The sequence below is a fragment of the Salmo salar genome, chromosome ssa04, assembly GCF_905237065.1.
Source record: "Salmo salar chromosome ssa04, Ssal_v3.1, whole genome shotgun sequence".
In the NCBI taxonomy this organism is placed as follows: domain Eukaryota; kingdom Metazoa; phylum Chordata; class Actinopteri; order Salmoniformes; family Salmonidae; genus Salmo; species Salmo salar.
The window spans coordinates 11217829-11245530 of NC_059445.1; the positions used below are offsets into that span (position 1 = coordinate 11217829).

General features: G+C 41.4%; 1 protein-coding gene across 2 annotated transcripts; it reads right to left on the reverse strand.

The window, feature by feature from the left end:
- Nucleotides 1–25267, reverse strand: LOC106602285 (hydroperoxide isomerase ALOXE3). Of its 2 annotated transcripts, XM_045716464.1 has the most exons (16): nt 24845–25265; nt 24281–24330; nt 23980–24139; nt 18139–18349; nt 17831–17912; nt 15828–15950; nt 14993–15096; nt 14703–14872; nt 14374–14517; nt 13809–14012; nt 13464–13550; nt 11240–11409; nt 9758–9879; nt 2223–2323; nt 1954–2124; nt 1–1782 (listed from the first exon to the last, which is right to left on the reverse strand). In XM_045716464.1, exons 2-16 carry the CDS (start codon nt 24301–24303, stop codon nt 1603–1605), a joined length of 2052 nt encoding a protein of 683 aa, XP_045572420.1. In that variant the 5' UTR covers nt 24304–24330; nt 24845–25265; the 3' UTR covers nt 1–1602. The 2 variants fall into 2 exon arrangements, with proteins under 2 accessions (XP_045572420.1, XP_014050293.2); XM_014194818.2 differs by having other exon boundaries at nt 24281–25267.
- Nucleotides 25268–27702: the final 2435 nt, after the last annotated feature.

Sequence of the window (27702 nt, forward strand, 5' to 3'; positions counted from 1 at the left end):
TCGTTTCCTTTATTTATTTTTGTCAGTTCCTGTCTACTTAATTTGGACACCAATGCAATAACAGCTGAGTCTGGTCTACATAGTTCATTGACTTTCATTGATCCAGAAAAAAACAGCGAGTGGTGTCTCTCGCTCCCACTTCCGTCTCTGATCCTAATTGGATAGCCATGACCCTAGGGGATTGGAGTTGATGGCTATTTTAAGGTTCACTCTACTGATTGTGCCACACTAGACCAAAGTGTGTGATGATGATACAGAAGTCATTTTTTTCATGTTTATTTAACTACGTAAGTAAGTTAAGAACACATTTTTATTTTTACCTTGTCAGCTCAGGGATTCAATCCAGCAACCTTTTGGTTACTGGCCCAACTGTCTAACCACTAGGCTACCTGCCACCCCAAAAATCAAACGTTTAACCTTAAGCTGGCCTGAATATTTTGATTGAAATCACAAAAATATTTTTTGACCCTTCATCTACTTGTCTAGGTAGGAGTAATGAACTTGTAAAAATACAACCCAGTACAACAACAAAAAACGAGACATCTACAATGTTCTGGGTAAATTTGACCCGCACTTTGACCTTTATAACTCTTGAATGGTGTGTCCTAGAAACAAGCTGCTTCCTGCACAGAGCAACATTTATTGGAAGTGGAGTAAAGGTTAAATAAAACCGAGTTGCTGACGATCTGACTTTTCCCTGAACTTTTATTCTCCGGACTAAAGATCCTGAAGCTTCTGCTCATCACATTCTGTGCGTGTGTTAATTCTCTACTTTACCACAGTCCTTGCTCTGCTCTTAGAGAACAGGCTACTCTGGCGAATGGTGCTGTTTAATAAAGATGGATCAAAGCTGAATCAATGTCTGCAAGATCACATAATGAACCGACTATAATATCATAGTATTACATTACTGTAAGACATTTTTCTCTCATGTGGCCAAAACTTAATAGGTCCACTAGGCAAAATACACAGGTAGGTTATGCTACAATTAACACTATCTGCTCCACAATTCACACAATGTACATCATTCAAAACAACACTGTAGGATAGTTTGAAACACTGTATAACTCAAGAAGATCAAACTGATTGAGATTAAATGGTTGGTATGCAGATACTGCATGGATGTTTCACCGGTAAAACTTGAAGAATTATCCTTCTTGATTGACAGTGAGAAATGTGAAGGGAAGGAGATCTACATTTTTTTTTAAGAAAAGGTCTGGGAAAAGTCAGATCCTCAGCCATTTTGATAAGGGAAACTGTACTTACTGTAATTTCTGTTTACTGTATACTGGACCAAATTGGCCCAGAACATCAATCGTGTATACTCTTTTCTAACATAATAGAAGGGTTAAGTAAAATATGATTTATAATATTTTTGTTTCAGTTCAAGTTCTAGTTCAAGTGCAACATGTATCTAACAATTGAACCAAAGTCAATTACGTAGGTTGCATTTATTAGGGCACACCGTAGAAAAAGGTTGTAAAACATGCTTCAACGGAAAATGAAAACAAGTGGTTCTTATTGGACAAGTCCAGGTAGTCTCTCCCTGTATCTGTGTGTTTCTTCCATTTGGTGCCTAATAAATATGACCACTGACTCATTTTACAGGGCCACACTGTTCTCCACATTGTTGGGATTCAGGTAGGTGTATGGCAAGGGCAAAGAGACATCCCTGCCTTGGATTTCAAAGTTGAATTTCTTCAGCACATCTCGAGTTTCGTGAATCAGTTCCAGAGGGGTCTTCTCGCTGAAGTGATCCTGATAGCCATTTCCAAGAGCAACCTAAGGAGGCAAGAGAGTTGATGAAATTTGAAATAACATGGACACTGTTGTTTCATGAACCACTGAGGATATTTTAATTATGACTACTAAGGAAACGATTTGATTGGGATTGTCATGAAATGTTTTAAAGTCATAGAATATACTTTAATACAGTTTCTCTCATATACTCACATAGTCAGTGGACTGCATGCTCAGAAGGTACACAACTGCCATGCCATTGACGGTGGTATTGATGTCAGGGAAGGTCTTCAGCATTGTGCTCTCAGTACACTGCCCCTTAGTGGTGGGAGGAGGCTGTTGCAGGGAGATGGGGAAGTTGGGCATCCAGCCGCCAAAATCAAACTGGAATGACAATGGCAAAATTGATCAAACTACTTTGCTTTTCCAATATAATACATCAGAAACACGGCAAACTAAAATCACACAATAGGTTTCATTACCTGTCCATTGTTGACTGCAGCATGTTGGATAGACACTGTGAAGATCACCATGGTGAGAAACTTGACCAGTTCTGTCACTGAACTGAAAGACTGAGGGATTCCTGCATGGAGAAGGTACAGTAAATCACTTCATTCAGACACTGTATTGACATTTTGCTAATTATCCGGGATATAGTTTTGGAATGTTAACCATGAAAGGGAAGTTGACCTAAAATCCTGAAATTCCCAAGTGATTCCATACATTGAAATTAATTTGGTGGAGTTTGCCCTCTCTCCCTCTCCAACGCAGACAGCTGCAAAAACTAGTCACATGATACATTATGTATCATTGTACACTGCTCGCTTTGCTTCGTTGTCAGGGAATGAGTCAATCAGAAATATATTAATTGTGTACAAATGCTTTGTTTTATTGAAACGTACAGCCGAATAAGCAATGTTTTTGTGGAATGGTAATTGTTATCTACCTAGCAACTACTTTGCTCTCTTCTGATTGGTCAGATGTTTGTTAATTGTTGTAAGCTAACAGGAAGTATTTTTCCATGGACATTGTAGATACTTTCACCAGATAGCACAAGGATGAAGGACTCATCTGGACAGCTGGTAAGAGCTAGCTACTATCTTTTTCTGAGAGATTTAGAGGATTACTGCAGTTTTTGTCACTTTTGCAAAAAATTGTAAGCTTATTTGCCAACTTTTTGCTGATTTCTTGGAACGTGCCTGAAACAGAATCTCTGAACAACAATAGCCCTGAACCTCTGGCTAATGCTAAACTAGCTGGACCATTAGACAATACTAATCAAGCTGGACCTTTGGACAATGCTATTGACTTTGTAGCCCCCCATCACTTCTCACGGCGCCTGAAAATGTACCTACCACCAGCTTTTCAGGGAGATGGAACCTAGGTTGTTTGCTTGCTGGTCTTGTCGCTTTGAAGTGGCTGTGCAGGCAATGTACAATCTGCCAGATATGGAGTTGGACCTGTGCTAGCCTCAGTATTGCCTACACACCTAGCTGATTCAGCATTCCTCTACTGGGACAGCCTTTCGCTAATGGTTCAGAAGACCTACTCTGTTATCAAGACCAAACTCAAGGAAGCCCTTGGCCCCAAGCACTCTCTTCCATTCTTTCTGACACATGTGATTGCTCGCCCTAGGAAGCCTGGTGAGAGCTTGGATGTGTACATTGCTGACATCACTCGTTGGTTCTGGAGGCCTTCCCAGACTATGACCTCAAGGCACAGGAAGGGGAGAAGTTTCGCCACTTTGCGGCCGGATTGGACCCAGCCTTGCAGGCAAAGATTCATGAAAATGGAGCGGAGGACATCGGTGATGCCCTGCTCGTCACAAGTTGCTTTGAAAGAACACGTGCAGCTCTCCAACTACATGCTGCATACCCGCCAGTGGCACAGACCCCAGACTAGGTTGCTATGGTTCGTTCTAATGACACGGATGAGAAGCTCCTTCATGCTCTGAAATAGCTGACTCTCACTGTGAATAGCCTGAAGAGTGAAATACGCCAGCTACAGGTGGAAAACCAGAACCTCACACAGTGTTTTGGCTTCTGGGCCGACAGGACATCCACCCCATCCAATGATGCTGCCAGAAGAGCACTCGGCTTCTCACCACACCATCAAACTCATCATCCATCATGAGCCTACTACTCACCTGAATGCCGTGGCCCAGAGTGTCACCGTCTGTAATTTATTGCCTCTCCAGAGTACTGCCAAGGCCAACGTGATTGGAGCTCTGATGGTGGAAGCTGTCGCTACTACTCTCTAGACTACCCACCAAGATTTCACTACCCAGACTACAGGCACCAGTCTGATGCAAGGGACAGATGACACAACAGCCCGAGTCCATATCCAAGGATAGAGGGATAGGTGAGCCCTCATTACAGGCGCAGTGTACACTTCCAGTCCCCTGACAGACATTAGGCAGTCTAACGTGTCTGGTTCCACACAGCAGGGAAACGATCACTAGTTGTTTGTTAAGGAGCAAACTTCAGCCAGTCAGAGCTCCCTGTTGACACCCCATGATTCAAAATTGAAAGTGACAAGATGGCTTCCACAGAGGGTGTTTCAGCTAACGTACTTGCCATCTTTGAGGGAATTGAAGTGTCTGCTCTTCTTGACACAGGATCAACCATTTCATCATAAGTGAGGATTTCAGAACTTCACATCCAGCTCTGAAAAGCGCCCCATGAAGACATCCTTTGCATTTGCTCACTCTGTCAATGGACAATGTATGGACATTCCCTGGACTTTGTCGGTATGCATTTCCCCTAGGGAAAGAACATCTCAAGCATGAGTTTCAAGTTGTCAGAGGGGCCCACCATTCAGTGATACTAGGCTTGGTTTCCTGCAACAGCAACATGCCCTACTGGATATCAGTTGTGGAAGACATGCTGTACCACATCACCTTCCCTGGATGTTGCTGCACCCTCTATGAAGATAGATGACTTGTCTCCATGCCGCTGTGCTGTTTGTTGCTACTTGCCAATCTTTTCAGTTTTACTTTTAATAACAGCTTCATCAAAATCTGAATTTAACACATTTAACAACTTATTTGTTTTTTCTTCGCTCTACTTCATTCAGCATTTTCACCCTGGATGCTTTATCTGGACATGGTTCTACAGGACCTCCACCAGCCGAAAAAGCTAAGAAGTAACATCTAACTGCAGTGGCTGTACTCATAATATACAGGAGAACTATCTCCTTATGGTGAGGATAGCCGTGTTGCAAGCCCAGCTTCAGATGCAATTGTTAGGCAAGGGCACCTGTGCCACCAGTAAGTACAGATAATAGTATAAATCCCTCTGCACAGTCTCCACAGCCGGACAATTTTCTCAAGGCTCCTGGAAAGAAATGCTGTCGGCATGCTCAACCGGTGTCGCTCATTCAGCCGCCAGAAACTTTAAACCGGTTCTCCCCATTAAGCAATGAGTCAGAGGCCGAGCCTTCTCAAGTCTCCCCTCCACCCGTTAAGGGTTCTGAGCTGCGGAAGACTCCCAACATTAGCTCTGACAAATTGAAAACCCTAGTCATTTGCGATGCCATTAACCGCAATATTAGACTTAAAAATGATCATCCAGCGATCATACACTGTTTAACAGGGAGCAGGGCTACAGACGTAAAGGCTAACCTGAAGAGGGTGCTGGCTAAGTCTAAAACTGGTGAGCATAGAGAGTATGGGGATATTGTTATCCACATTGGTACCAACAATGTTAGGATGAAACAATCATAGCTTCAGCGTGTAAATTCGCTAGAAAGATGTGTCGGCATCGAGTAATTGTCTCTGGCACCCTCCCAGTTAGGGGCAGTGATGAGCTCTACAGCAGAGTCTCGCAACTCAATTGCTGGTTGAAAACTGTTCTGCCTGCGGCTATGGAACCCTGACCTGTTCACCGGACCTGATGTGTGTGTGTTTCCCTCACTCTCTCTCTCTCTCACACTCACACACACACACACACACACACACACACACACACACACACACACACACACACACACACACACACACACACACACACACACACACACACACACACAGCCAGAAGATGACTGGCCACCCATCAGAGCCTGGTTCCTCTCTTGGTTTCTTCCTAGGTTACTGCATTTCTAGGGAGTTTTTCCTAGCCACCATGCCTCTACATCTGCATTGTTTGGGGTTTTAGGCTGAGTTTCTGTATAGTGACGTGCTGATTTAAAAAGGGCTTTATAAATACATTTGATTGATTGAGACTAACTTTTCGTCCGCTCAAGTTCAGTCACTAAAATCGCTTCTCAAGAAGTACACAGACGTCTTCAGCAAGAGTTCAGAAGACCAAGGTCGAACAGGCCTAATAAAACGTTGTGTCCGCACAGGCAATGCAATGCCTGTCAAACAGCGGGCCTACTGTGTGACACCAGACCAAAGGCAGGAAATATAGAACCAAGTGGATAAAGTCTTGAAGACTGTTGTAATCGGAGGAAGCTACATTCTTTGGGCTGTGCCAGTAGTTCTGTCCCCAACAAGGACCGATCCTGGCCTTTCTGTTTGAATTACAGAAAGCTAAATATTGTGACCATCAAAAGATTCTCACCCACTGCCGCGAGTCAACGATGCCTTGGATGGGCTGTCTGGCTCCAACTGGTTTTCAACAGTGGATCTTCAGCATAAGCTTTGCACACCATGCTGTACTGCTAAATATGCTGACTGAAAATGTTCCATTCTAGTGGACTTAGGCATGCCAAGATGCATTATGTTTAGGGCAAATCCAATACAACACAAACTGAGTACCACTCTTCATATTTTCAAGCATAGTGGTGGCTACATCATGATGGGTATGCTTGTAATTGTTAAGGAAGTGGGAGTTTTTCAGGATAACATTTTTACAGAATGGACATAAGCACATGCAACATCCTAGAAGAAAACCTGGTTCAGTCTGCTTTCCGCCAGACACTGGGAGATTAATTTACCTTTCAGCAGGACAATATCCTAAAACACAAGGCCAAATCTACACTGAAGTTGCTTACCAAGAAGACTGTGAATGTTCCTAAGTGGCCGAGTGTTTTAATTTGCTATGGCAAGACCTGAAAATGGTTGTCTAGCAATGAACAACAAACAATCGGAGCTTTTATTTAACTAGGCAAGTCAGTTAAGAACAAATTATTATTTACAATGATGGCCTAGGAACAGTGGAGTAACTGTCTTGTTGAGGGGCAGAACGACAGATTTTTACCCCGTCAGCTCAGAGATTCGATCTGCAACCTTTCGGTTACTGGACCAATGCTCTAACCACTAGACTACCTGCCACCCGACGAGCTTGAAGAATTTGGAAAAGAATAATGGGCAAATATTGTACAATCCAGGTGTGCAAAGCCCTTACAGACTTACCCAGAAAGACTCACATCTGTAATTGTTGCCAAAGGTTATTCTAACATGTATTGACTCAGGGGTGTGAATACGTATGTAAAGTAGATATTTCTGCATTTCATTATAAATACATTTTCCAAAAAAAGTACATTTTTTTTCACACTTTGTGTTTGTGGTGCAGGATTACTTTTCAAAGTATGTCAACCTCTGTGCCATGAAAGACCAGCACTGTCTTTTCAAGAACTTTGTCAGCGAACATGGCGTACCAGAGACCTTGAACACTGACCAAGAACATCCGTTTGAGGCAGACATCGTCCGAGAACTTTGTCAGTTGCTGGGAGTTAAGAAGACCAGAACCAGCCCATATCATCCACAATGTGATGGGATGGTGGAACAATTTAAAATCGGACACTCATCGATCTCCTGACCAAGACACTGCCCCAACAGCCTGGTGACGAGGGCCTCAACCAACTTGCCCTGGCCTACAACACCAGCACTCCCTCTACAACAGATCTGACACATGGTTGAGAAGCGATGATGTCAGCCAAGCTACTGTTCCCCTCTGGACTGCAGCGGTCCATCTCTACACCGGGATTGCCAGCAGATTATACAGCTCAACTCACCGACATGGTCCAGTCTGCCCTTTGGATCTCCCACACAGAACAGAGAACATGCTCACTTTCAACCAAAATGCAACTACGACAAATGTCATACACATACCTCTACAACCCAGGAGACCTTGTGTGACTTAAAGACCCTACAATAGCACGTCAGAAGCTTTCACATAACTGGAAAGGTCCCTTTGAGGAGTGCCTTGGATCTACAGAAGAGGACCCTGGTGTAATCTACAGGATCAGGTACCTGCTGGACCAATCTACCAAGACCCAAGTGATCCACTAAAATCGTTTAAGACCGTACACCTCACCTGTACCCCGACCTGGAACGAATGAGCCTGTGGAACACTTTCTTGCACCTCCTCGACCACTGACCCTGACAGCCTTGTCAGGTGCCTTACCCTTCAGATCCTCAAGGCCTTGTGAGACATGGGAACACTAATTAATTACCTGAGATGTCCTTGGATCCCCCTGTGCCTCACCAGGCCCCTTGTCAGGACCCTTCTTGCCCAGCCCATCAGACATTGACCCACCTGACCCCTCAGTAGACCAGATGTCTACACCCCAACCAGCAGTACTGGAGCAAAGTTCATCTGAGCACCCAGGTTGCCGCCGAGTTAGTCTCTTAAGTGACAGGGGAGTCTATGTACTGAAGTGAGAAGTCTACAGATCTTTGGACCTCCAGCAGTATTATTTTTTTCTTATCGAATGTAGAAACGGGGACGTTTTTCTAGGGGGAGGGGGGAAGAAATGTAAGATTATTGTATGAGAGTTATTTTCTAAGCCACTGTTGTTAGTTCTACAGTGTGGTGAATTGGAATGGTAATTGATTATCTACCTTGCAACTACTTTGCGTTATTCTGATTGGTCAGATGTTTGTTAATTGTCGGAAGAGAACAGGAAGAATGGCAGTTCATGAATGCTTGTAACAGTGTTCAGTTAAAGATAAAAAAACAAAGAGTAATCAGTCTCCATCCAGTTTGTATCCACAGAGTCATCCATCCACCATTAAAACAACCATGAAATGACATTAGTTTCTGTAACTATGTTTCCATCCACAGCTTTTATGTAAGTCATACTGTATAAAAAAAGTAATGACAGCTGTGATGGAAACAGGAAGTTTCGGTACAATTACAATAAATGACGACAGATCATTTGTTCGTTCGACATTGTGGGATATTTGTGTGTCGGTCAAATTAATTATGCAAGAAATGGCAGTGTAAATATCTTTTGTGCAAATATTGATATAATAACCATCATATCCAAGAAAACTTGGAGTCACGCAATGATATGGTGTTCGGTCCACTACGACTTGGTTACTGTGGGAAGTTTATAGAGCTGCAACGGGCCGGACCTCGCTTTCCGTGGTTATGGTTCCAGGAACTGACACAGCCACTCATTTTTAGCATACACATTTCAGCAACATGCTACAGATGAAATAAGTTATGATGAACTTCCCAGGGTGGTGAAAGTGCACGGTGATGAGCTTGATGCTACTTATTATCAAGGGGTTTATTCTGGTGACATGATGATAGATGCTTGACTGCCGTTTGACAAATAAAAATCCATAATAATCTCATAATGTAGACTACCCCCATCCTCACTGTATCTGCCAGCTGTTGGCTAGAGCGCACGTGGCAAGACCAGAGTAGGCACATTTGCTATATAACGCAACAGTTTGTGACAAAACTATCGATAGAGATAAAAATGTGATGGAAACACATTGAACTTGAGATTTTTTTTAAAACTTGTGAAAAAGTACATTTTGTCATCATGCACTGATTTTTATCTGCAACAAGTCCATTTGGTGGAAACACCACTGGTGGGAAAATTTGAAAAAAGATTTTAGAATATTCACATGAAAATCTGATGCCAATTGGTTTCAAACCTACAGTAGATACTGTATGGAATCACTTGGAATTTTCTGGATATTACGTTTCTGGATATTACATATTATCAGAAACATTCATCAACAAATCAGATCTGTACATTTGTATTGCACTGATGTAGACTTATGATTAAGAGTTGAGAAAGAGCTAGTGTGTCTTTTAAATGAGAAAAGTGTAACCTGTGCTGGTTTCTGCCAGGAACCCATGGAAGAAGATATCCTTGATCCAGTTCTGCAGTTCACAGTCCTTCTGGACGTCTGAGTCACAGGTGTAGTAGTGACTAATCACTTTCTGAACAAACCTATACAAAACCACATGACAACATCCGGTATTAGCAAAACACTATGACAAAACACAGGGCTGTTCCACCAGTTAGGTGCTTATGAGTAGTGTAACTTGGTGATTTTAATTTCACCTAATTACATTGTCATAAAGAGCACATGTTAAACTTAATAAAAAAAATATATCAGAGGTTTAATAAAAGTAAAAATATTATAGTAAATGCCTATGAAGTGTCGAACAAAGTAACAGGGTTAACCGTAAGTGTTTTGACGATTTTCTCTTAAATCAGCTATAAATCTCACGGTGACAGGGAATGGAAGCTTGTTCTGTGCAACAGGGAGGGGCAATTGCATTTTTATTTAACTAGGCACAGACGACAGCACAAAGGGCAAGAAGGTAGAGACAACGATACATCACGCAAAGCAGCCACAACTGTCAGTAAGTGTCCATGATTGAGACTTTGAATGATGAGATGGAGCTAAAACTGTCCTGTTTGAGTGTTTGTTGCAGCTCGTTGCAGTCGCTAGCTGCAGCGAACTGAAAAGACGAGCGACCCAGGAATGTAAGCTTCATTTAAAAATAATAATAATTGTGAAAACATTTCTAGCCTGTCTGTCTATGGGTAACTGGGTTGAAGTGTTATGCTTTTGACATCTAGTCAAATGGTTATGATTTGACTAGATGTTCAATGTTTCTTTACGAAAAAAATAGTTAACAAAAAATTGTTTCACCATTTTAAAAAGAGTTCAGTTCACTTAACAGGATTGACCTTAAAATTAGGAACCGTTTTTTTTTTACTTAATTGATCACTAATCATGTGAAATATATAATAATCTTCAGATATTACTTTGTCAAAGCAATAAAATAACTAAAACTTTAAAATGATGGTGAAAAGTTGTAGAAATGTTGAGGTTAAGTGGGTAAAATATCTTCCTAGAAGTCACAGAGGATGCACAGAGGGACATGTTAAAATGCAGAATTTTTTCACTTTAGCAACACTTTATTCATATAAAAAATATAATTTTTTCCATGAGGTCTATTTAATATAGCTTTAATATAACAGGCTTTAAAAATATCAAAGGTACACAAAAGGCACTCATTTCATGGAATGACCCAGCACTGATATTATGGGCTACATTGTCATCGTGCAAAAGAGCACAAATCTTTGCAAAAAAGACCGTAAACCTCATTATAATCTGGCAGCATGATTTACTTTGGAGGAAGGAGTAGACCAGAGTTAACTAGAGTTTAGTAAACTGAGCAAAAATGTAGCTGCATGAACTAGCCTCCTTATAATGCACAAATCTAATTGTGCTGTCAAATTGACAGATCTTGGATTTTTTTCACCACAAAACTCAAGAGACCTGTACACAAACTACCTGTGAACGATGGCCCACAGCTTGAGTCCATCTTCCCTGTAGAAGAAGTTGGGGATTGACTCCAGACCACGTGCAATGATGTCCTCCGGCATACAGAGGGAGCTGTAGGTCAATGAGGCCACCGCTTTCTTCAGGAACTCCATCATCCCTGGACCTCCTACACTGGCATTCTTCAAGATGGGTTAAAGGGAGAGTTCACCTTTTTTTAATCATGGCATAATCTATTTCACAGAGAAAAAAAATATCCACCCTTGTCTAATTGTATTTTGTTTTATTTGACAGTATTTATTATTATTTTTACTAAAATGTGCTGTTTCCATCAAGCCTGTTGGGTAATTCAGCCACATAAAATGGTTGGATGGAAACATGGTTTATGTAACCAGTGAGAAAAACCTAGCACTTCTCCCCTTGTGTCATATAATAGGACATGCAGTTGGGTTCTAATGGCGATCAGTGTTTTAAATATCAAATAGGGTTATCGGAGACAGAACTTGTTAATGACAGACGCCAGGGCAGCTCTGTGGTTTAAGCGACAAAGACAGGTTGCCTGATATCACAAAAATTATGCACACGCATCGATGGGGCAGATGGCTGTGTGGTATGAGTCTGAACGGTCAGATAGCTAGCAACAATGACAAGAAGCTACCATGTGGGGAATCGCAGGTGGCTTGTTTCAGCTAGTTTTATTTTGTCCTTGATAGCATGTCTTGTTTTGAGGTGTTTTAACTTATCACATCTATACTAATATGGCTATGCTAATATGGCTACAATTCTCTAACTAGCTAACCAACAACTGTAACGATATATTTGAGAGACAAGTGCTTATTGTGCAAATGTATTTATGTTTTCAATAAACGTTTGGAGACAAAATATAGTTAAAGTTGTCAATAATCCTTTGGCGTTGACAATTGTTTTGCCCTCAAATTGCGCATGCATCGGTTTTGTTGCTAAACAATCCTCCCGTTTATTAATTCAAGTTTTACGGTTGAGAGGTTCGCAGAGATGTATCACAACAATGCCTGACAGTTCAGCCTGATGATCAATTTACTCTACCGGGTATGTGTCACTAGGCAACGCCTGACAGTTCAGCCTGATGATCAATTTACTCTACCACGGTATGTGTCACTAGGCAACGCCTGACAGTTCAGCCTGATGATCAATTTACTCTACCGCGGTATGTGTCACTAGGCAACGCCTGACAGTTCAGCCTGATGATCAATTTACTCTACCGCGGTATGTGTCACTAGGCAACGCCTGACAGTTCAGCCTGATGATCAATTTACTCTACCGGGTATGTGTCACTAGGTGTACATCTCAAAACGATAACCAGCTCAGTGTCAAATGTGTTACAGGCTTTGATTTTTCCATTTATGTTTTGAGGTTGGACTTTAGCACATACAGTATAGCTCGTTAGCATGTAGGGCGCACTGATTAGTGTCACCTCATTAGACAGTATGTGCTACACCTATGCTGGTTGCCATCTTGTTAGTGGGATGGTGTTTCACCGGTGCTGGCCCAGGTGCTATTTAAGAGTGGGTGGCCCAGTGCTCCAGATGTCTTGAGATATGTGGAGGGTCAACACCTTTAGGTGTGGTGCTCCCTATTTGAGTTCTAGAAAAACATTCCTTTGTCTGATTTCGTTTTGCTCCACCTTTTTGGTTTGCTTCCTGTCTGTAAGTTTGATGTGGGTTTTTCTTTTGTTTGCCTCTTCTTGGGCAAACTTTGTCGGAGCTCATGGTGGGTGTCTTTTAGGTTCCAGTTGTTGTTACTAGTCAACTCCCAGTGGTCACCCCCATAGTGTCTTTCAGAACCCCTCCTAAAACCCCACCTGTTTTGTTGTGGTTGTTGGTCAGTGACTCTGTTCGTTCACCCTTCTGTTTCAGTGACATTTTTGCTGGGGAACGTAACAAAAGTTACAATTGTATAATCGTATAGTGTTTAGAAGGCCTTATTTTAGATGTACTGCATGTTGTTTAATCCGAACAGTTTTTAAATAAGTTAGCTGGTAATTTAAGAACGTCCAGAATAATCATTTTTGGAGAATGTAACAATGCTAGTGGAAATGGATTGTATCAGCGGTGCATTCATAAGCATGCGGAAAGCATGGTGCTTCTTTTTTTAACACAGAGCTCTCTTATGCTTTTGAATCAGTTTCCACTAGCACTGTGACATTCCACAAGTATTAACGTATTATAGAACACTATAAGAATGGAATAGGCAGTACCTCTGTGATCAAACCCTTCTCTGATATGAGGGCCTGTCTAGCCAGAGTGTTGATCTGCAGAGTGTAGCGGAAGTGAGAGATCAGGAGCTATGGAGAAAGATGGAACGATCGTACATGAAATTCACACCTAAAAATGCTATGTATTGTACTGTACTACAAACAACCTACTGCTTCTTTCAATTACAAAAAATACATACAATGAATACATTTATTTCCAAATACTTCAGGTTCTCTTAATCATGTTAAAAGTATTGAGTTAATAGGAAAATGAGAACTCACACAACTGTAGTGTTATAAAAGTTGAAAACAAACTCAGTGTCTGCATGCACAGCAGCAGGTATGTACCTTGTAGATGGGATGCACCATTGGTAGGTTGCGCAGTGTCGACACGGCAAATACCTCAGCCAGCAGGTGAGTCCTCAGCAGGTGAAAGTTCAGCTCGTGTTCGGCGAAGTCGGAGTTCCTCACAAAGATCTTGGCCAGGAGCCAGTCATACTCAGAGTCAGTAGGAAGGAAGATGGGGTTGTCTTCTCCAGGATCCTGCTTCAGCTGTGAAAGGAAGCAGAACAATCATGGCTTGCTTCATTAATTGAGAATGTGTATATTGTTACAATTTAAAGACATACGGAAGTTTAATAGTTGTTTGCTTAAAACGAGTGTTGCCTGTATGGTTCATGCAGACATTGGATATAATATCAATCACGAAACCCCCAAATCCTTAGTTTTAGGCTAACAGTATATGTTTTCCTCATGCTTTTTGCTTTCTGGTCAATTAGTTATTTTCTGGGCATATTTATGTCCATTTATGGGACTCCTTTTGGTTCAAGAGAACTCCCAGTGGCAAACATTCTGTTAAGATGATTTAATTTGGGTTTCGGAAGTAAAGATCTCATTCTTATGTGAGATGTACCTGGATTGCGATGGGAATGAGCTTCTCTTCTGGGGTCACATAGAGCAAGCAGAGTGGGGCAGCCAAGAAGTGCTGTTTCCCGTGGATCACGTTTGCTGTCACTCCATGTAGACGCTTGTAGTCAACCAGGAAGATGTTGCCTTTCTGTTTAGGTTAGGACATTAATGAGTTAGGGAGGCAGATGTTGCCAACAACACCACCATGCCAAAGGAAGTGTACTGACACAATGTACAACATATTGTACTGTACTACACACAATTTCCTGAGGAAGAAACCACTAGAGCAACAACAGAATGATGAATGACATGTATTACTCCATTTTTACAAACCTGAATTTCTGCTTCAAGGTTTTTTCCGAAAAGGGAAGCCTTCACCATGTCTTCTGTGACGGGGAAGTTCTCTGGAAGCTTGGAGCAGCGATGGATCATCATGGGGTTGAGGCCGTTCAGAAGCTGGTACCCAAAAAACGTGTCCTCCTTCCAGTTCTTTTCGACATATTCTAGAAAAAAAACAAAATGATCATGTGTAAAATGAAACTTTGTGCAAAATAATAATGAGATGCTAATGATTCCAGTGAGCTATTTGAATGCTGCCTTTTTTAAGACTGAGACCAACTTACCATAGACGTCAGTCTTGTGTCCATTGAAAACGTGACTGAGTTCATCTAGGCTCTTCCATTGTTTCTTGTTGGTGGAATGGGTTTCTAGTTTTAGTGACACCAATCTGCCAGGATAGAGGAGGAACTTTACTTCAACATGAGAAAGATGGTGCAGTTGATTAGAGAATGGTGCTAACAATGCCAGGATGTCCCCCAGGGCTCTGTGCTAGGTCCACTACTCTTCATCATCTACATCCTCCCCCTAGGGTGATCGATTAATTCACAGGCCACATATCCTTAATATTATGTGTCAATCGGCATTTGATTTGGTGAAAAGTTCAGCTATTTGGTCATAATGTCTGCTAAATGGTTAATTGGCTTGTTATTTGATACGATTTCAGGCATGATTTGAGTGGCAAAAAAACAAATTAATTTAGGAAAACCTTGCCTGAGGGTGTTATTACTGGCATCATTCCTATAATCTACATTCCACCACAACCCTGATGGCCACATTCCCAACATCTCATAATTTCACAATTACCTGAACTGGTGTAGGACAATCTCATCTCACTGTAAAGGAAGTATTTTTAAAGGTGTGTTGGGGATATGCCAATAGAGATGATTAAATATCTAATTCATTTCCTGGTGCTGCATCTTATGGTTCTCAACCTGGGTTCCATGTTCCCCTGGGGATACTTGTCCTATACTCAGGTGGTACTTGCGAAGACTCACAAGAGCATAGGCCTACAGGTAAAATGCACACGAGGGGGTATACTTCAGGGGTACTCTGGGAAGAGCAAAATGTGACTGTTTTACAGTAATCAAAACTATTTTGAAAACCAGTGCTCCAACTTACGCTTCGACTGCTGTGAAGATGAACTCAAAGTCCTTGGTGAAAGAGAAGCGGACCTCAGCAGGGAGATCAGAAGCGCTGTCAACTTTCATTATTTCGGGTAGACCCTCGGCATATATACTCCAACTGAAGGGAATAGACATGATAAATCAAGACGGGATACACAGCCTGTCGTTCACCATTACATACAAAATGGTAGCTTAGGTGACTTCACATAAATGTATCTGTGTTTAAGAGTTATTTGTTTCTTTGGAGTTTAGAGTTTATTGTTTCGAAAAAATTATGTTATTCCACAAATGCTACAACTATACACTACCGTTTTTTTATACATTGTGGACCACTCAAATTGAGTTGAGACACTAAAAACAATCATAGTCAAACATGGTACAGTAGAGGCGTGATCTATAATACATTACATCTGTACACATGTATGCATAAACAAAAATTAGGCACTTATAAAGAAGTCTCCATTGGAGGATAAGTCGCATTTACATAATTGTTACTTGAAGATGTAATTTATTATTTTCATCTAGACTGTTAAAATAATAATTTTGACTGGACAGCTGAAGAAACACATCCTGTCTAATGTTGTTGTATAACCCACAGTGAAGCAAGACATGAGCATCTGTTTCAATGGAACCACTGTAAAAAAAAAAAAAGTACATAGATGTTTAAGGGAGTGTTTGTGTATCGACCAGTCTCAATAGCGAAAGGGGTCACTCCACATAAAAGAGTTGCAAGAGAGCTTCGATATTGCTTGGATAAAACTGTACGTACATAGGGTTCAGTCCCAAACAAGGCTATTATAGTTCTTTGTTTTTATTTTGGATATTTAAACAAAGAAATAATAATAACCTGTTTAGTTTCAAATCATTTTCAGACTTGATTTTCTAGTTTAGATTCATTTTTCATTTGATAAAAACGTTTCTATTTCATTTTTATACTATTTTGGTTTTAGTGTTTGTGTAAGGGACAGAAAGTAGCCTATGCGTGGGAGGCTAGAAGACATTTATGTGTTGGACTATAGTTTGAGTGTTTTTGGGGGATTTCACTTCTTGCCACTGGGGGGCAGTTTTAAATAAGGTGATGTGTCAGGTCATAGTCTAGGTTAGATTTAAATTATAAAGTCAATCTCAATGTGACTTTCCCATGTTAACAGCAACCCAATGCTTTTTTTTAACCTTAGTAGTCAAATCAAATTGTATTGGTCACATCCACATATTTAGCAGATGTTATCGCGGGTGTAGCGAAATGCTTGTGCTCCTATCTCCAACAGTACAGTAGTATCTAACAACTCACAACAATACACACATCTAAAAGTAAAATAATGGAATTAAGAAATATATAAATGTTAGGACGAGCAATGTCGGAGTTGCATTGACTAAAATACAGTAGAAGAGAATACTGCATATACATGAGATGAGTAAAGCAGTATGTCAACATTATTAAATTGACTACTGTAAGAAGAATAAAGTACCTTTACCTGACAGAAAGAGGGAAAAAAACATCAAATGAAGTCATTGCACATGTGTTATCTACTAATACCTAGTAATAGTGGTGATCTAGTTAGGCCTATTTGAAACGTCGCCATTTTCCTGGCAGCATTTACCCATCCAATTCAGAACTTTTAAAACCCATTTAGATTTTTGCCTAAAGTTTAGTAGAAAAACAAACTGCAGCTGAACATAATTTGATGATTTTTGTTTTAGTATGTTTTAGAGGCAAAGATAATAGTTTCAGTATAGTTTTTCAAACTGATTTCTTAATCATTTTATTTCAGTTTAGGAAATAGTTTTTTCATAATATTTGTTTTAGTTTACTATAATAACTTCGGTCCCAACAGTGTGTTTTAAAAGACAGTAGGTGCACATTTTGTTACTTTCATGTTTGTACCACTTTAGTTCATTGCGCTCTAAAAGTGCTGAGTCAAAAGCGTTTTGATGTTGTTTTGAATTGTTTCTGCATCTTAGGAATTCAGTTTCAAGATCTCAGAACCAGCCTCTCACCTGTACACCTTTCGCCGACTCTGTAGCTCCTTCTTTCTCTCTTCTATGGCCTCTGGCCAGGTCTCATTGAATATCAGTTTACCTTATCAACAAAATGCCATAAAGTATGATTATTTTCATGTTTTGGGGGGATTGATCAACGTCTTAAGCCATATAAAGTACATCCACCATTATTCCATAAAAATGGCCCCTTTGACACACATTTCAAAATAAACTACAAATTACATTCAGCTAGCTGATATATAATAGGCACAGCAGGTATACTCAGAACTTAACCTAGACAATGATCTATATACCAACATACTGACCAGTGGCCTCTCTGAACACCAGACGCTCATGGCCTGAGATCCAGTGGTAACAGGGGAAGTTGGCCGTGTCTCCTTCTGGTGTGGTCACCACAACTTTAGAGCAGAACCAGTCATTGTTGAGGAAGCAGAATGGGAGGTATGGCTCTGATTCCAGCACCACAAACTCCAGATGGCCCAGGGAGGAAGGACAGGGAACATCAAGCTCAATCACCTACAGAGAGATAGATGACATGTTAGAATGATCCCAGCAAACAAACAACTTTCTCTCAACGTTGACTAAGTTGAGCCTGTTTGTTTTGTTGTTATTCAATCTTTAAATTTTTTAAATTTATTTTTTATTTCACCTTTATTTAACCAGGTAGGCCAGTTGAGAACAAGTTCTCATTTACAACTGCGACATGGCCAAGATAAAGCAAAGCAGTGCGACAAAAACAACACAGAGTTACACATGGGATAAACAAACGTACAGTCAATAACACAATAGACAAATCTGTATATACTGTGTGCAAATGAAGTAAGGAGGTAAGGCAATAAATAGGCCATAGTGGCGAAGTAATTACAATTTAGCAATTAACACTGGAGTGATAGATGTGCAGATGAGGATGTGCAAGTAGAAATGCTTGTGTGCAAAAGAGCAGAAAAACATGAGGTAGGTAGTTGGTTGGATGGGCTATTTATAGATGCGCTGTGTACAGCTGCAGTGATCGGTAAGCTGCTCTGACAGCTGATGCTTAAAGTTAGTGAGGGAGATATAAGTCTCCAACTTCAGTGATTTTTGCAATTCGTTCCAGCAGAGAACTGGAAGGAAAGGCGGCCAAATGGGGTGTTGGCTTTGGGGATGACCAGTGAACTATACCTGCTGGAGCGTGTGCTACGGGTGGGTGTTGCTATGGTGACCAGTGAGCTGAGATAAGGCGGAGCTTTACCTAGCAAAGACTTATAGATGACCTGGAGCCAGTTGGTTTGGCGACGAATGTGAAGCGAGGGCCAGCCAACGAGAGCTTACAGGTTGCAGTGGTGGGTAGTATATGGGGCTTTAGTGACAAAAACGGATGGCACTGTGATAGACTGCATCCAGTTTGCTGAGTAGAGTGTTGGAGGCTATTTTGTAAATGACGTCGCCGAACTCAAGGATCGGTAGGATAGTCAGTTTTACGAGGGTATGTTTGGCAGCATGAGTGAAGGAGGCTTTGTTGCGAAATAGGAAGCCGATTCTAGATTTAATTTGGGATTGGAGATGCTTAATATGAGTCTGGAAGGAGAGTTTACAGTCTAGCCAGACACCTAGGTATTTATAGTTGTCCACATATTCTAAGTCAGAACTGTCCAGAGCAGTGATGCTAGTCGGGCAGGCGGGTGCGGGTAGCGATCGGTTGAAGAGCATGCATTTCGTTTTACTAGCATGTAAGAGCAGTTGGGAGGCCACGGAAGGAGTGTTGTATGGCATTGAAGCTCGTCTGGAGATTTGTTAAATCCCATAATGTAGCTTTAATTTGGCATTTGGAACAGTTCAGGGGGTTTAATACTTTGTTCACTAGGTACAGACCACACCTTCAATATAGTTTTAAAGATTGTATTGTAAGGGAATGGGTAGTTCATGTAGCTAGGTGAAGGGGGAGCTTGATGCTCGAGGTAGGTAGAGGTGTTCTTGTTCGTAGGACAATGAAGAGCGGTTGTTCTTGAGGAGGGGCATGGTTGACCATAGGACAGTGGAGAGCGAGTCCTCTTGGTGTAGGTGCGCGGTTGTCTATAGGATATATATTTTTAACCTTTATTTAACTAGGAAAGTGAATTAAGAACAACTTCTTATTTAAAATGACTGCCTACCAAGAGGCTAAAGGCCTCCTGTGGGGACAGGGGATTAAAAAAACAACACCCATCACGACAAAAGAAACACCACAACACTACATAAAGAAAGACAACACAACATGACAACACAACATGGTACAATAGCAACACAACATCAGCACAACATGGTAGCAACACAACATGGCAGCAGCACAACATGGTAGCAGCACAAACAAGGTACAAACATCGTTTGGCACAGACAACAGCACGAAGGATAAAAAGGTAGAGATAACAATACATCACGCGAAGCAGCCACAAGTGTCAGTAAGAGTGCCCATAATTGAGTCTTTGAATGTAGAGATGGAGATAAAACTGTTCAGTTTGAGTGTTTTTTGCAGCTCGTTCCAGTTGCTAGCTGCAGCGAACTGAGAAGAGGAGGGACCCAGGGATGTACTGTGTGTGCATTGGGGACCTTTAACAGAATGTGACTGGCAGAACAGGTGCTGTATGTGGAGGTTGAGGGTTGCAGTGGGTATCTCAGATAGAGTGGAGTGAGGCCTAAGAGGCTTTTATAAATAACCATCAACCAGTGTGTCTTGTGCCGGGTATACAGAGATGACCAGTTTAAAGGAGTGTAGAGTGCAGTGATTTGTCCTATAAGGTGCATTGGTGGCAAATCTGATGGCCGAATGGTAAAGAATATCTAGCGGCTTGAGAACACCCTTACCTACCAATCTATAAATGATGTCTCCGTAATCTAGCATGGGTAGGATGGTCATCTGAATCAGGGTTAGTTTGGCAGCTGGGGTGAAAAGCGATTACGATAGAGGAAACCAAGTCTAGATTTAACCTTAGCCTGCAGCTTGGATATATCGGCTGAGAGAAGGACATTGTACTGTCTAACCATACTCCCAAGTACTTATAAGAGGTGACTATCTCAAGCTCTAAACCCTCAGAGATGGTAATCAGTGACATATCCATAACCTGAGCGGAAACCAGATTGCATACCAGAGAGAATACTACAAGTGTTTCCAAAACTTTTTCTAACAGTTAGGATCAGCATGAGCTCCCACTTTAAATAAAGGACGCACTGTGGCTGCCTTCCAAGCGTCTATGACAAATCCGGACAAGTCATTTAACTGAGCAGCCGTGAAACAGTGATCACTAAGGTTATTACAGAAAACACCAGTATGATACTGTGATGGAACATTTTTATAATGTGAAGAGACAGCCTTGAAAATGTTCATCTTGTCTTAGTGTCATAAATAATCCTTGGTTCCTGCCTGTGCTTGGTAAAGAGGTGGGGGTGGGGGGGGCGACATGACCCCCTCCTTAGGACCATCTGGCAGAACGCCCAGAATATGTTCTTTCAGTTAAGATAGGAGACTGTGCCAGACACATGCCGGAACCAACTCTATAAACTATGTAACATGTCTGTAACCACAATATAAGGGATAACAGGACTGCCCCAGAAGAGAGAGCTCCTAATCGTCCATTGTACTTGGTGCATTGAGTTGGTTGGAACCTCTCCAGTGCGCTGGTAATGAAGGATTATTCATTTAATATTGACTTTGAGTGTCCCTGAGTAGAACTTCCACTACAATACATATCAGGATTATTTGTGAGGATAACATCAAGGAGAGGAGCCTTTTCTGGGTGTTTGGGGTTGGTAATGATCCGAGAGAGATTTAGGGAGTCCCATTGTTTTAAGACTTGGTCCGGTGGTTTAATCATGTCCCAGTTTAGGTCACCTATGAGGACAAATTCATACTTACTGTAAGGGCAAGTAGGTTACAGGCCGGTGCTGATGGTGGACAATAACAACCAGCAACAATCAACAAAGAGCTATTTGAAAGCTTAACTGTGAAAATCACCAAAACCAATTATGAGACAACCAAGCACTGAAGGTGTTCTTTGGTAAAGATTGCCACTCCACCACCACTGGAAGATCTATCTTGCGGAAAAAGGTTATATCCAGAAAGGTTATCAGTGTTCAAAACAGTCTTTCTTAACCATGTCTCAGTAATGCACATTTCCAGATATCATCCGCAGTAATAAAATCAGGGCATGGCAGAGGTCAGGGAGAGCTTTTCAGTGTTGATTTTTTTATGACATTTGAATGTGCATCAGATGTCAACAAGATCATATTGTACAGCAATTTTATCAGCTAATATGAATACAAAGCCAGCGAGAGAGGGTTAGAATAGGATGGGAGGCCCAGAGTTGTGAGTGTGGGAGCAAACATCTTCTGTCCCACGGTCGGGTAAATGAGCTGGAGAACGAGTGCTCTTGGTGTAGCGGCGAGGTTGTCCATAGGGCGCTGAAGAGCAGGTGCTCTTGGTGGAGGTACGTGGTTGACTGCAGGTGCAGCTGCAGGTGCAGTCAACCACGTAACCCCATGAATGACAGAACACTGAGCCACTCACGGCGCAACTAGAGAATATTAACAACCCCTATGCTCTGTATTTTCCGCTGGCTGCCCCACCACTACAGAAAGCACTGAGCTAGGCTGAAACACCTGCATTTTGGAGCTGCCTTACTCAAGAAGGCAAAAAATAGAACATTTTTGTATGGAGGCTTTATTACCTCAATAATTGTGTGTTTTATTTTGCATTGTTTTTGCTAACTAATAGGTGACACGTATTAATGCCAAAATAACATGCGAAACAGGAACCCACCCCCCCACCCTTCAAAAAAAACAATAATTTATTTAATTGGGGCTCAAAACATGCCCAGTGGGGCTCAAAACATGCCCTGAATGACGGATCGCCACTGGGTATAATACAACATATTTTTTTTATGACTATTTTTTATTCTTTTACCCCTTTTTCTCTCCAATTTCGTGGTATCCAATTGGTAGTAGTTACTGTCTTGTCTCATCGCTGCAACTCCCGTACGGACTCTGGAGAGGCGAAGGTCGAGAGCCATGTGTCCTCCGAAACACAACCCAACCAAGCTGCACTGCTTATTGACACAGCGCACATCCAACCCGGAAGCCAGCCGCACCAATGTGTCGGAGGAAACACCGTACACCTAGCGACCTAGTCAGCCTGCACTGCGCCCGGCCCACCACAGGAGTCGCTAGTGCGCGATGAGACAAGGATATCCCTGCCGGCCAAACCCTCCCTAACCCTGACAAAGCTGGGCCAATTGTGCGTTGCCCCATGAGCCTCCCGGTCACGGCCGGCTGCGGCTAAGCCTGGGCTCGAACCCAGAATCTCTGGTTGCACATAATACAACTTTTTGGAGAACTTGGCTGACAGTTTTTGGGATGTACTCTCTCCCCTTGTTCCAACCAGTTTAAACCCTCCTCATGTCTATGTCTGCGCCCCTGCGGAAATCGAATTAGCATAAACAAAAATCCCCATCAAAATCCATCAGTTTAAGCTAGAGAGAATTTTTTACATGGACTGCGTCTAAATTCATCACATCCGCCGATGTCACCCTTCAGCATCTAGGGTGAAAGATGGCAGAGCTAGAGCTGTGTTTGTCAGACCATGAGACATCCCAAAAATCGGTCTTCTCACAAAAACGTCTGTAGCTTCCGAAGGGTTTGGCCTGCAAACTATTATGACCCCTCTATGGAAAGATGAGACTATCACAAACATGTGTTTTGCTCTAGGAAGCCTGCAAGCGTCACAAGACTAGTTTAAAGGTAGTGTGGAACCAGTTACAAAAAATGAATGTAAGTATATATGAAGATAGTTTAGTACCTAAAATAAGGGGATAAATACATGTAAAAACCATATATATAAATAGTTTCCTGATCTTTCTTATATCTCTCAGATATAGGACAGACACTTCAGAACACACTTTCTTTAGATAATCTGTTCATCCATGTATGATGTTTTCTATGGGCTAAGAGCAGTAAGGCCAAACTCAATGTTTCATCAAATATTTTTGGGGATACCTTAAGGGGTCCTTAAACAATTCCACATGTTAGCTTAGTGTATGCTAGTCATAAGAATGAAAATAATGTGAATGGATTTAGATTTTGTCACCCAAATGGACAGATGGTCAAAGGAAGGAAAGTTGTAGCAATGGGTTACTCACAGCCCCTCGGGGGTGGCCCCCAATGAATCTACTTTTTGGGAGGCAGATGCGATGGCTTGAATCCATTGTGCCACGGAGTTGTATATAGATACTGTTCATTGTGCCGGCGTACAGCATTTCTCCAGTGAACACCTCTGCTTTGTAAATAAGACTGTCGTCTCTACAAAGCAAGTTCAGAAGACAGAAATATGATAAATATATGATACATTCAATATGTAATTTATACTGATGACCAATCCTTTTGTTTAGCTATTGTGTCAGAATGAGGCCACAGGATGATCCGAAGGGATTGTTACCTTACCTACAACAACAGCACTGGAACATTGTTAATGTGGAAGGCAACCCGTCTGCCTAGGACCACAATTACAGCAGGGTTATTCAAATCCTACACTACAAGGGCCAGACTGCTACTGGTTTTCTGTTACATCTAAATAAGTTCCTGATTAGAGGGGAACAATGAAAAATAAAAAGCAGTGGAACTGGCTTCGAGGTCCAGATTTGAATTTGAGGGTCATTGGCTGCATTTACACAGGCAGCCAAATTCTGATCGTTCAACCAATTATAAGCAAAAAAGCTGATCTGATTAAGCAAAAGACCATTTAGTGATACAAATATCAGAATTGGGCTGCCTGTCTAAACGCAGCCTTAGAGTAAAAAATATATATATTAATGAAGCTACATGGATTACACTCAGAGCCACAAATAGTAACTACAAGTATGAAAATTAGTCAACACTTATTGCATGTTATATTCAACATTCAACAGCAAAGTCAAATGAGAAAGGAACATGGGATCAATCTAGTACATGACAAATAATAAAGAACTTTATAAATATATAGCTCATATAAGATTTCAGCTTTCTTACCCCGATATGATGCAGGAAATTAGCAGTGAGAAATCAGAGTTCCACTGTACTCAGCACCTCAGACATCATGGCTCTTTTATATGGTTTATATATGTCTTGATTGTTCAATCATGAATTAACAGAGAAGAAATGAGGAAACAAAAATCATTCACTTCTGATTCGTCATAGTTTAGTCTTTTAGCAGACGCCCTCATTGTGTTCGTTACAGCTTACACACATTCAAAGTTGGCTCATATCCCGGTTAAGGTCTTATCAGGATAAGACGTTTAAGGCCTTTCAAATCAAATCAAATTTTATTTGTCACATGCTTTGTAAACAACAGGTGTAGAGAAACAGTGAAATGCTTACTTACAGCCCTTCCCAACAATGCAGAGAGAAAAATAATAACATGAGGAATAAATACACAATGAGTAACGATAACTTGGCTATATACACGGAGTACCAGTACCGACTCACTGTGCAGGGGTACAAGGTAATTGAAGTAGATATGTACAGTACATATACCTGGGGATAAATAAGAATAGATAATAAACAGTAGCAGCAGCGTATGTGATGAGTCAAGAGTTAGTGCAAAAGGGTCAATGCAGATAGCTATTTGGTTAACTATTTAACTATCTGGACTAACTATTTAGCAGTCTTATGGCTTAGGGGTAGAAGATGTTCAGGGTCCTGTAGGTTCCAGACTTGGTGCATCGGTACCACTTGCCGTTCAGTTGCAGAGAGCACACTATGACTTTGGTGGTTGGGGTCTTTGACAATTGTTTGGGCCTTCCTCTGACACCACCTGGTATAGAGGTCCTGGATACTCACAAGTATCCCTGTATGCACGAATAACAGAATATTCCTAAATTGCCCAGAGACTGCAGAAATATTTTTTCCCGATTTTTTTAATTTCTGACATTAGGTAGGCTGTTAGTAAACTTGTCTATGATTAGATACATGCAGCATCTCTTCTGTCATTACCTGGTGCTCATCTAGAACACTAAATAAAGCCTTGCTCACCAGAATGTCATAAATCAATAGAATTATCATTGCATCATCAACAATCTTGTTCAGTGGTTCAAAACAAATTTGCCCAGGGACCCCACCTAGGCAAACCGGAAACTCAGGGACCCCCATCCTATGTTAACAAAAAAGTAGCATCTTGTCTTATCAGGTGAATGATAATGGCAAGTAGAAGTAATCAATATTTTTAAATTAATAGATTTGGATGAAACCAAGATTGAACTCTTTGGCCTGAATGTCAAACGTCACTTCTGGAGGTAACCTGGCACCATCCATACGGTGAAGCATGGTGGTGGCAGCATCATGCTGTGGGGATGTTTTTCAGCGGCAGGGACAAGGTGACTAGTCAGGATCGAGGGAAAGATGAATGGAGCAAAGTACAGAGAGCTCCTTGATGAAAACCTGCTCCAGAGCGCTCAGGACCTCAGACTGGGGCGATGGTTCACCTTCCAACAGGACAACACACGAGTGGCTTCGGGACAAGTCTCTGAATTGCCTTGAGTGGCCCAGCCAGAGCCCGGACTTGGACCCGATCGAACATCTCTGGAGTGACCTGAAAATACCTGTGCAGCTACGCTCCCCATCCAACCCGACAGAGCTTGAGAGGATCTGCAGAGAAGAATGGGAGAAACTCCCCAAATACAGGTGTGCCAAGCGTGTAGCATTAAACCCAAGAAGACGCGAGGCTGTAATCACTGCCAAAGGTGCTTCAACAAAGTACTGAGTAAAGGGTCTGAATACTTATGTAAATGCAATAAAAAATATTTTTAAGAAATTTGCAAAATAAAATAAAAAATGTTTTTGCTTTGTCATTATGGGTATTTTGTATAGGTTGATGAGGGGGAGATTTAAAAAAAAATCCATTTTAGAATAAGGCTTTAACGTTACAAAATGTGGAAAAAGTCAAGGGGTCTGAATACTTTCCGAATGCACTGTATACAGTTCAATATCTTTTGCATGCTTTCTGTCTGGTTTTGGTTGTTTAAGTTGACACTGAAGCAGTTTTTCGATCCCGTACATGACCACATAGACGGCCCGCAAAACAATCTTCTATACAGAAGAAAAATCTGCAATTTCCTCTATATTAAAGAAAACGATTTTGGGAATGAAATAATTTATCTACTTCCTCATAGTTGGATGAACAGGAACAGCTAGCATGCTAACTGTTTCTGTAGACTTCCAGTCATTGCACTAATGCTAGTTAGCATTAACTCGTGAAACTAACTCTAACTTCCTTCATACTGGACGCAGAAACATAAAAATGGTAGATAAAATGTTATTATGTTGCAGCTAGCGATATTAATCAAAGAACGATTTCCCGCCCCAATTTTTTTTAAATCACAGATACCGTGCAGTACCTCCCCGGACCTGTAGTGGGCAGCAGATCCCAGTTTGAAAACCAATGAATTAAATAAATAATTTCTCCGCTCCTGTTCATGAGACAAAATGTAACATTTGGTCTATAATTTTACTGCGAGAAACAGTTCATTCTGCAGGAGTTAACATTCTAATAGGCTACTGCCAGTGTGCAGACTTCAGTTACAACTTTATTACTGTTCCCATCTGAACTTCAAATGAGATACTATGTGAAACAGCCTGCGCAGACCACGAAAAACAACAGTAAACGGGATAAGATGTTTACATGCTACAGTATCCTGTCAGTATCCAGGCATCTTATTCAGGTTTCCCAAAACCGGGATATGATCTCCTGCTATTGTGCCGTTTAGCAAAGCCCTGCACTGTGCCATAGCTGACCCTGGCTTTCAACCCCTCAAGGTGTGTGTGGGGTTCAAGCTTGCTTAACCTACAGTGTGTGATGGGGAGAGTGTGTTTTTGCAGAAACATTTTTATTT

Bases quoted from the DNA above. Each gene is read 5' to 3' on its own strand.
- LOC106602285 (XM_014194818.2), bottom strand. From the start codon at position 24,303: ATGTTCCAGTGCTGTTGTTGTAG. The intron at 13,551-13,808 runs GTACATACCTGC...CTTTCTCCATAG, and splicing joins TGGTGCATCCCATCTACAAG to CTCCTGATCTCTCACTTCCG. The intron at 9,880-11,239 runs GTAGTTTGTGTA...GGTTTTGTATAG, and splicing joins CTGTGGGCCATCGTTCACAG to GTTTGTTCAGAAAGTGATTA.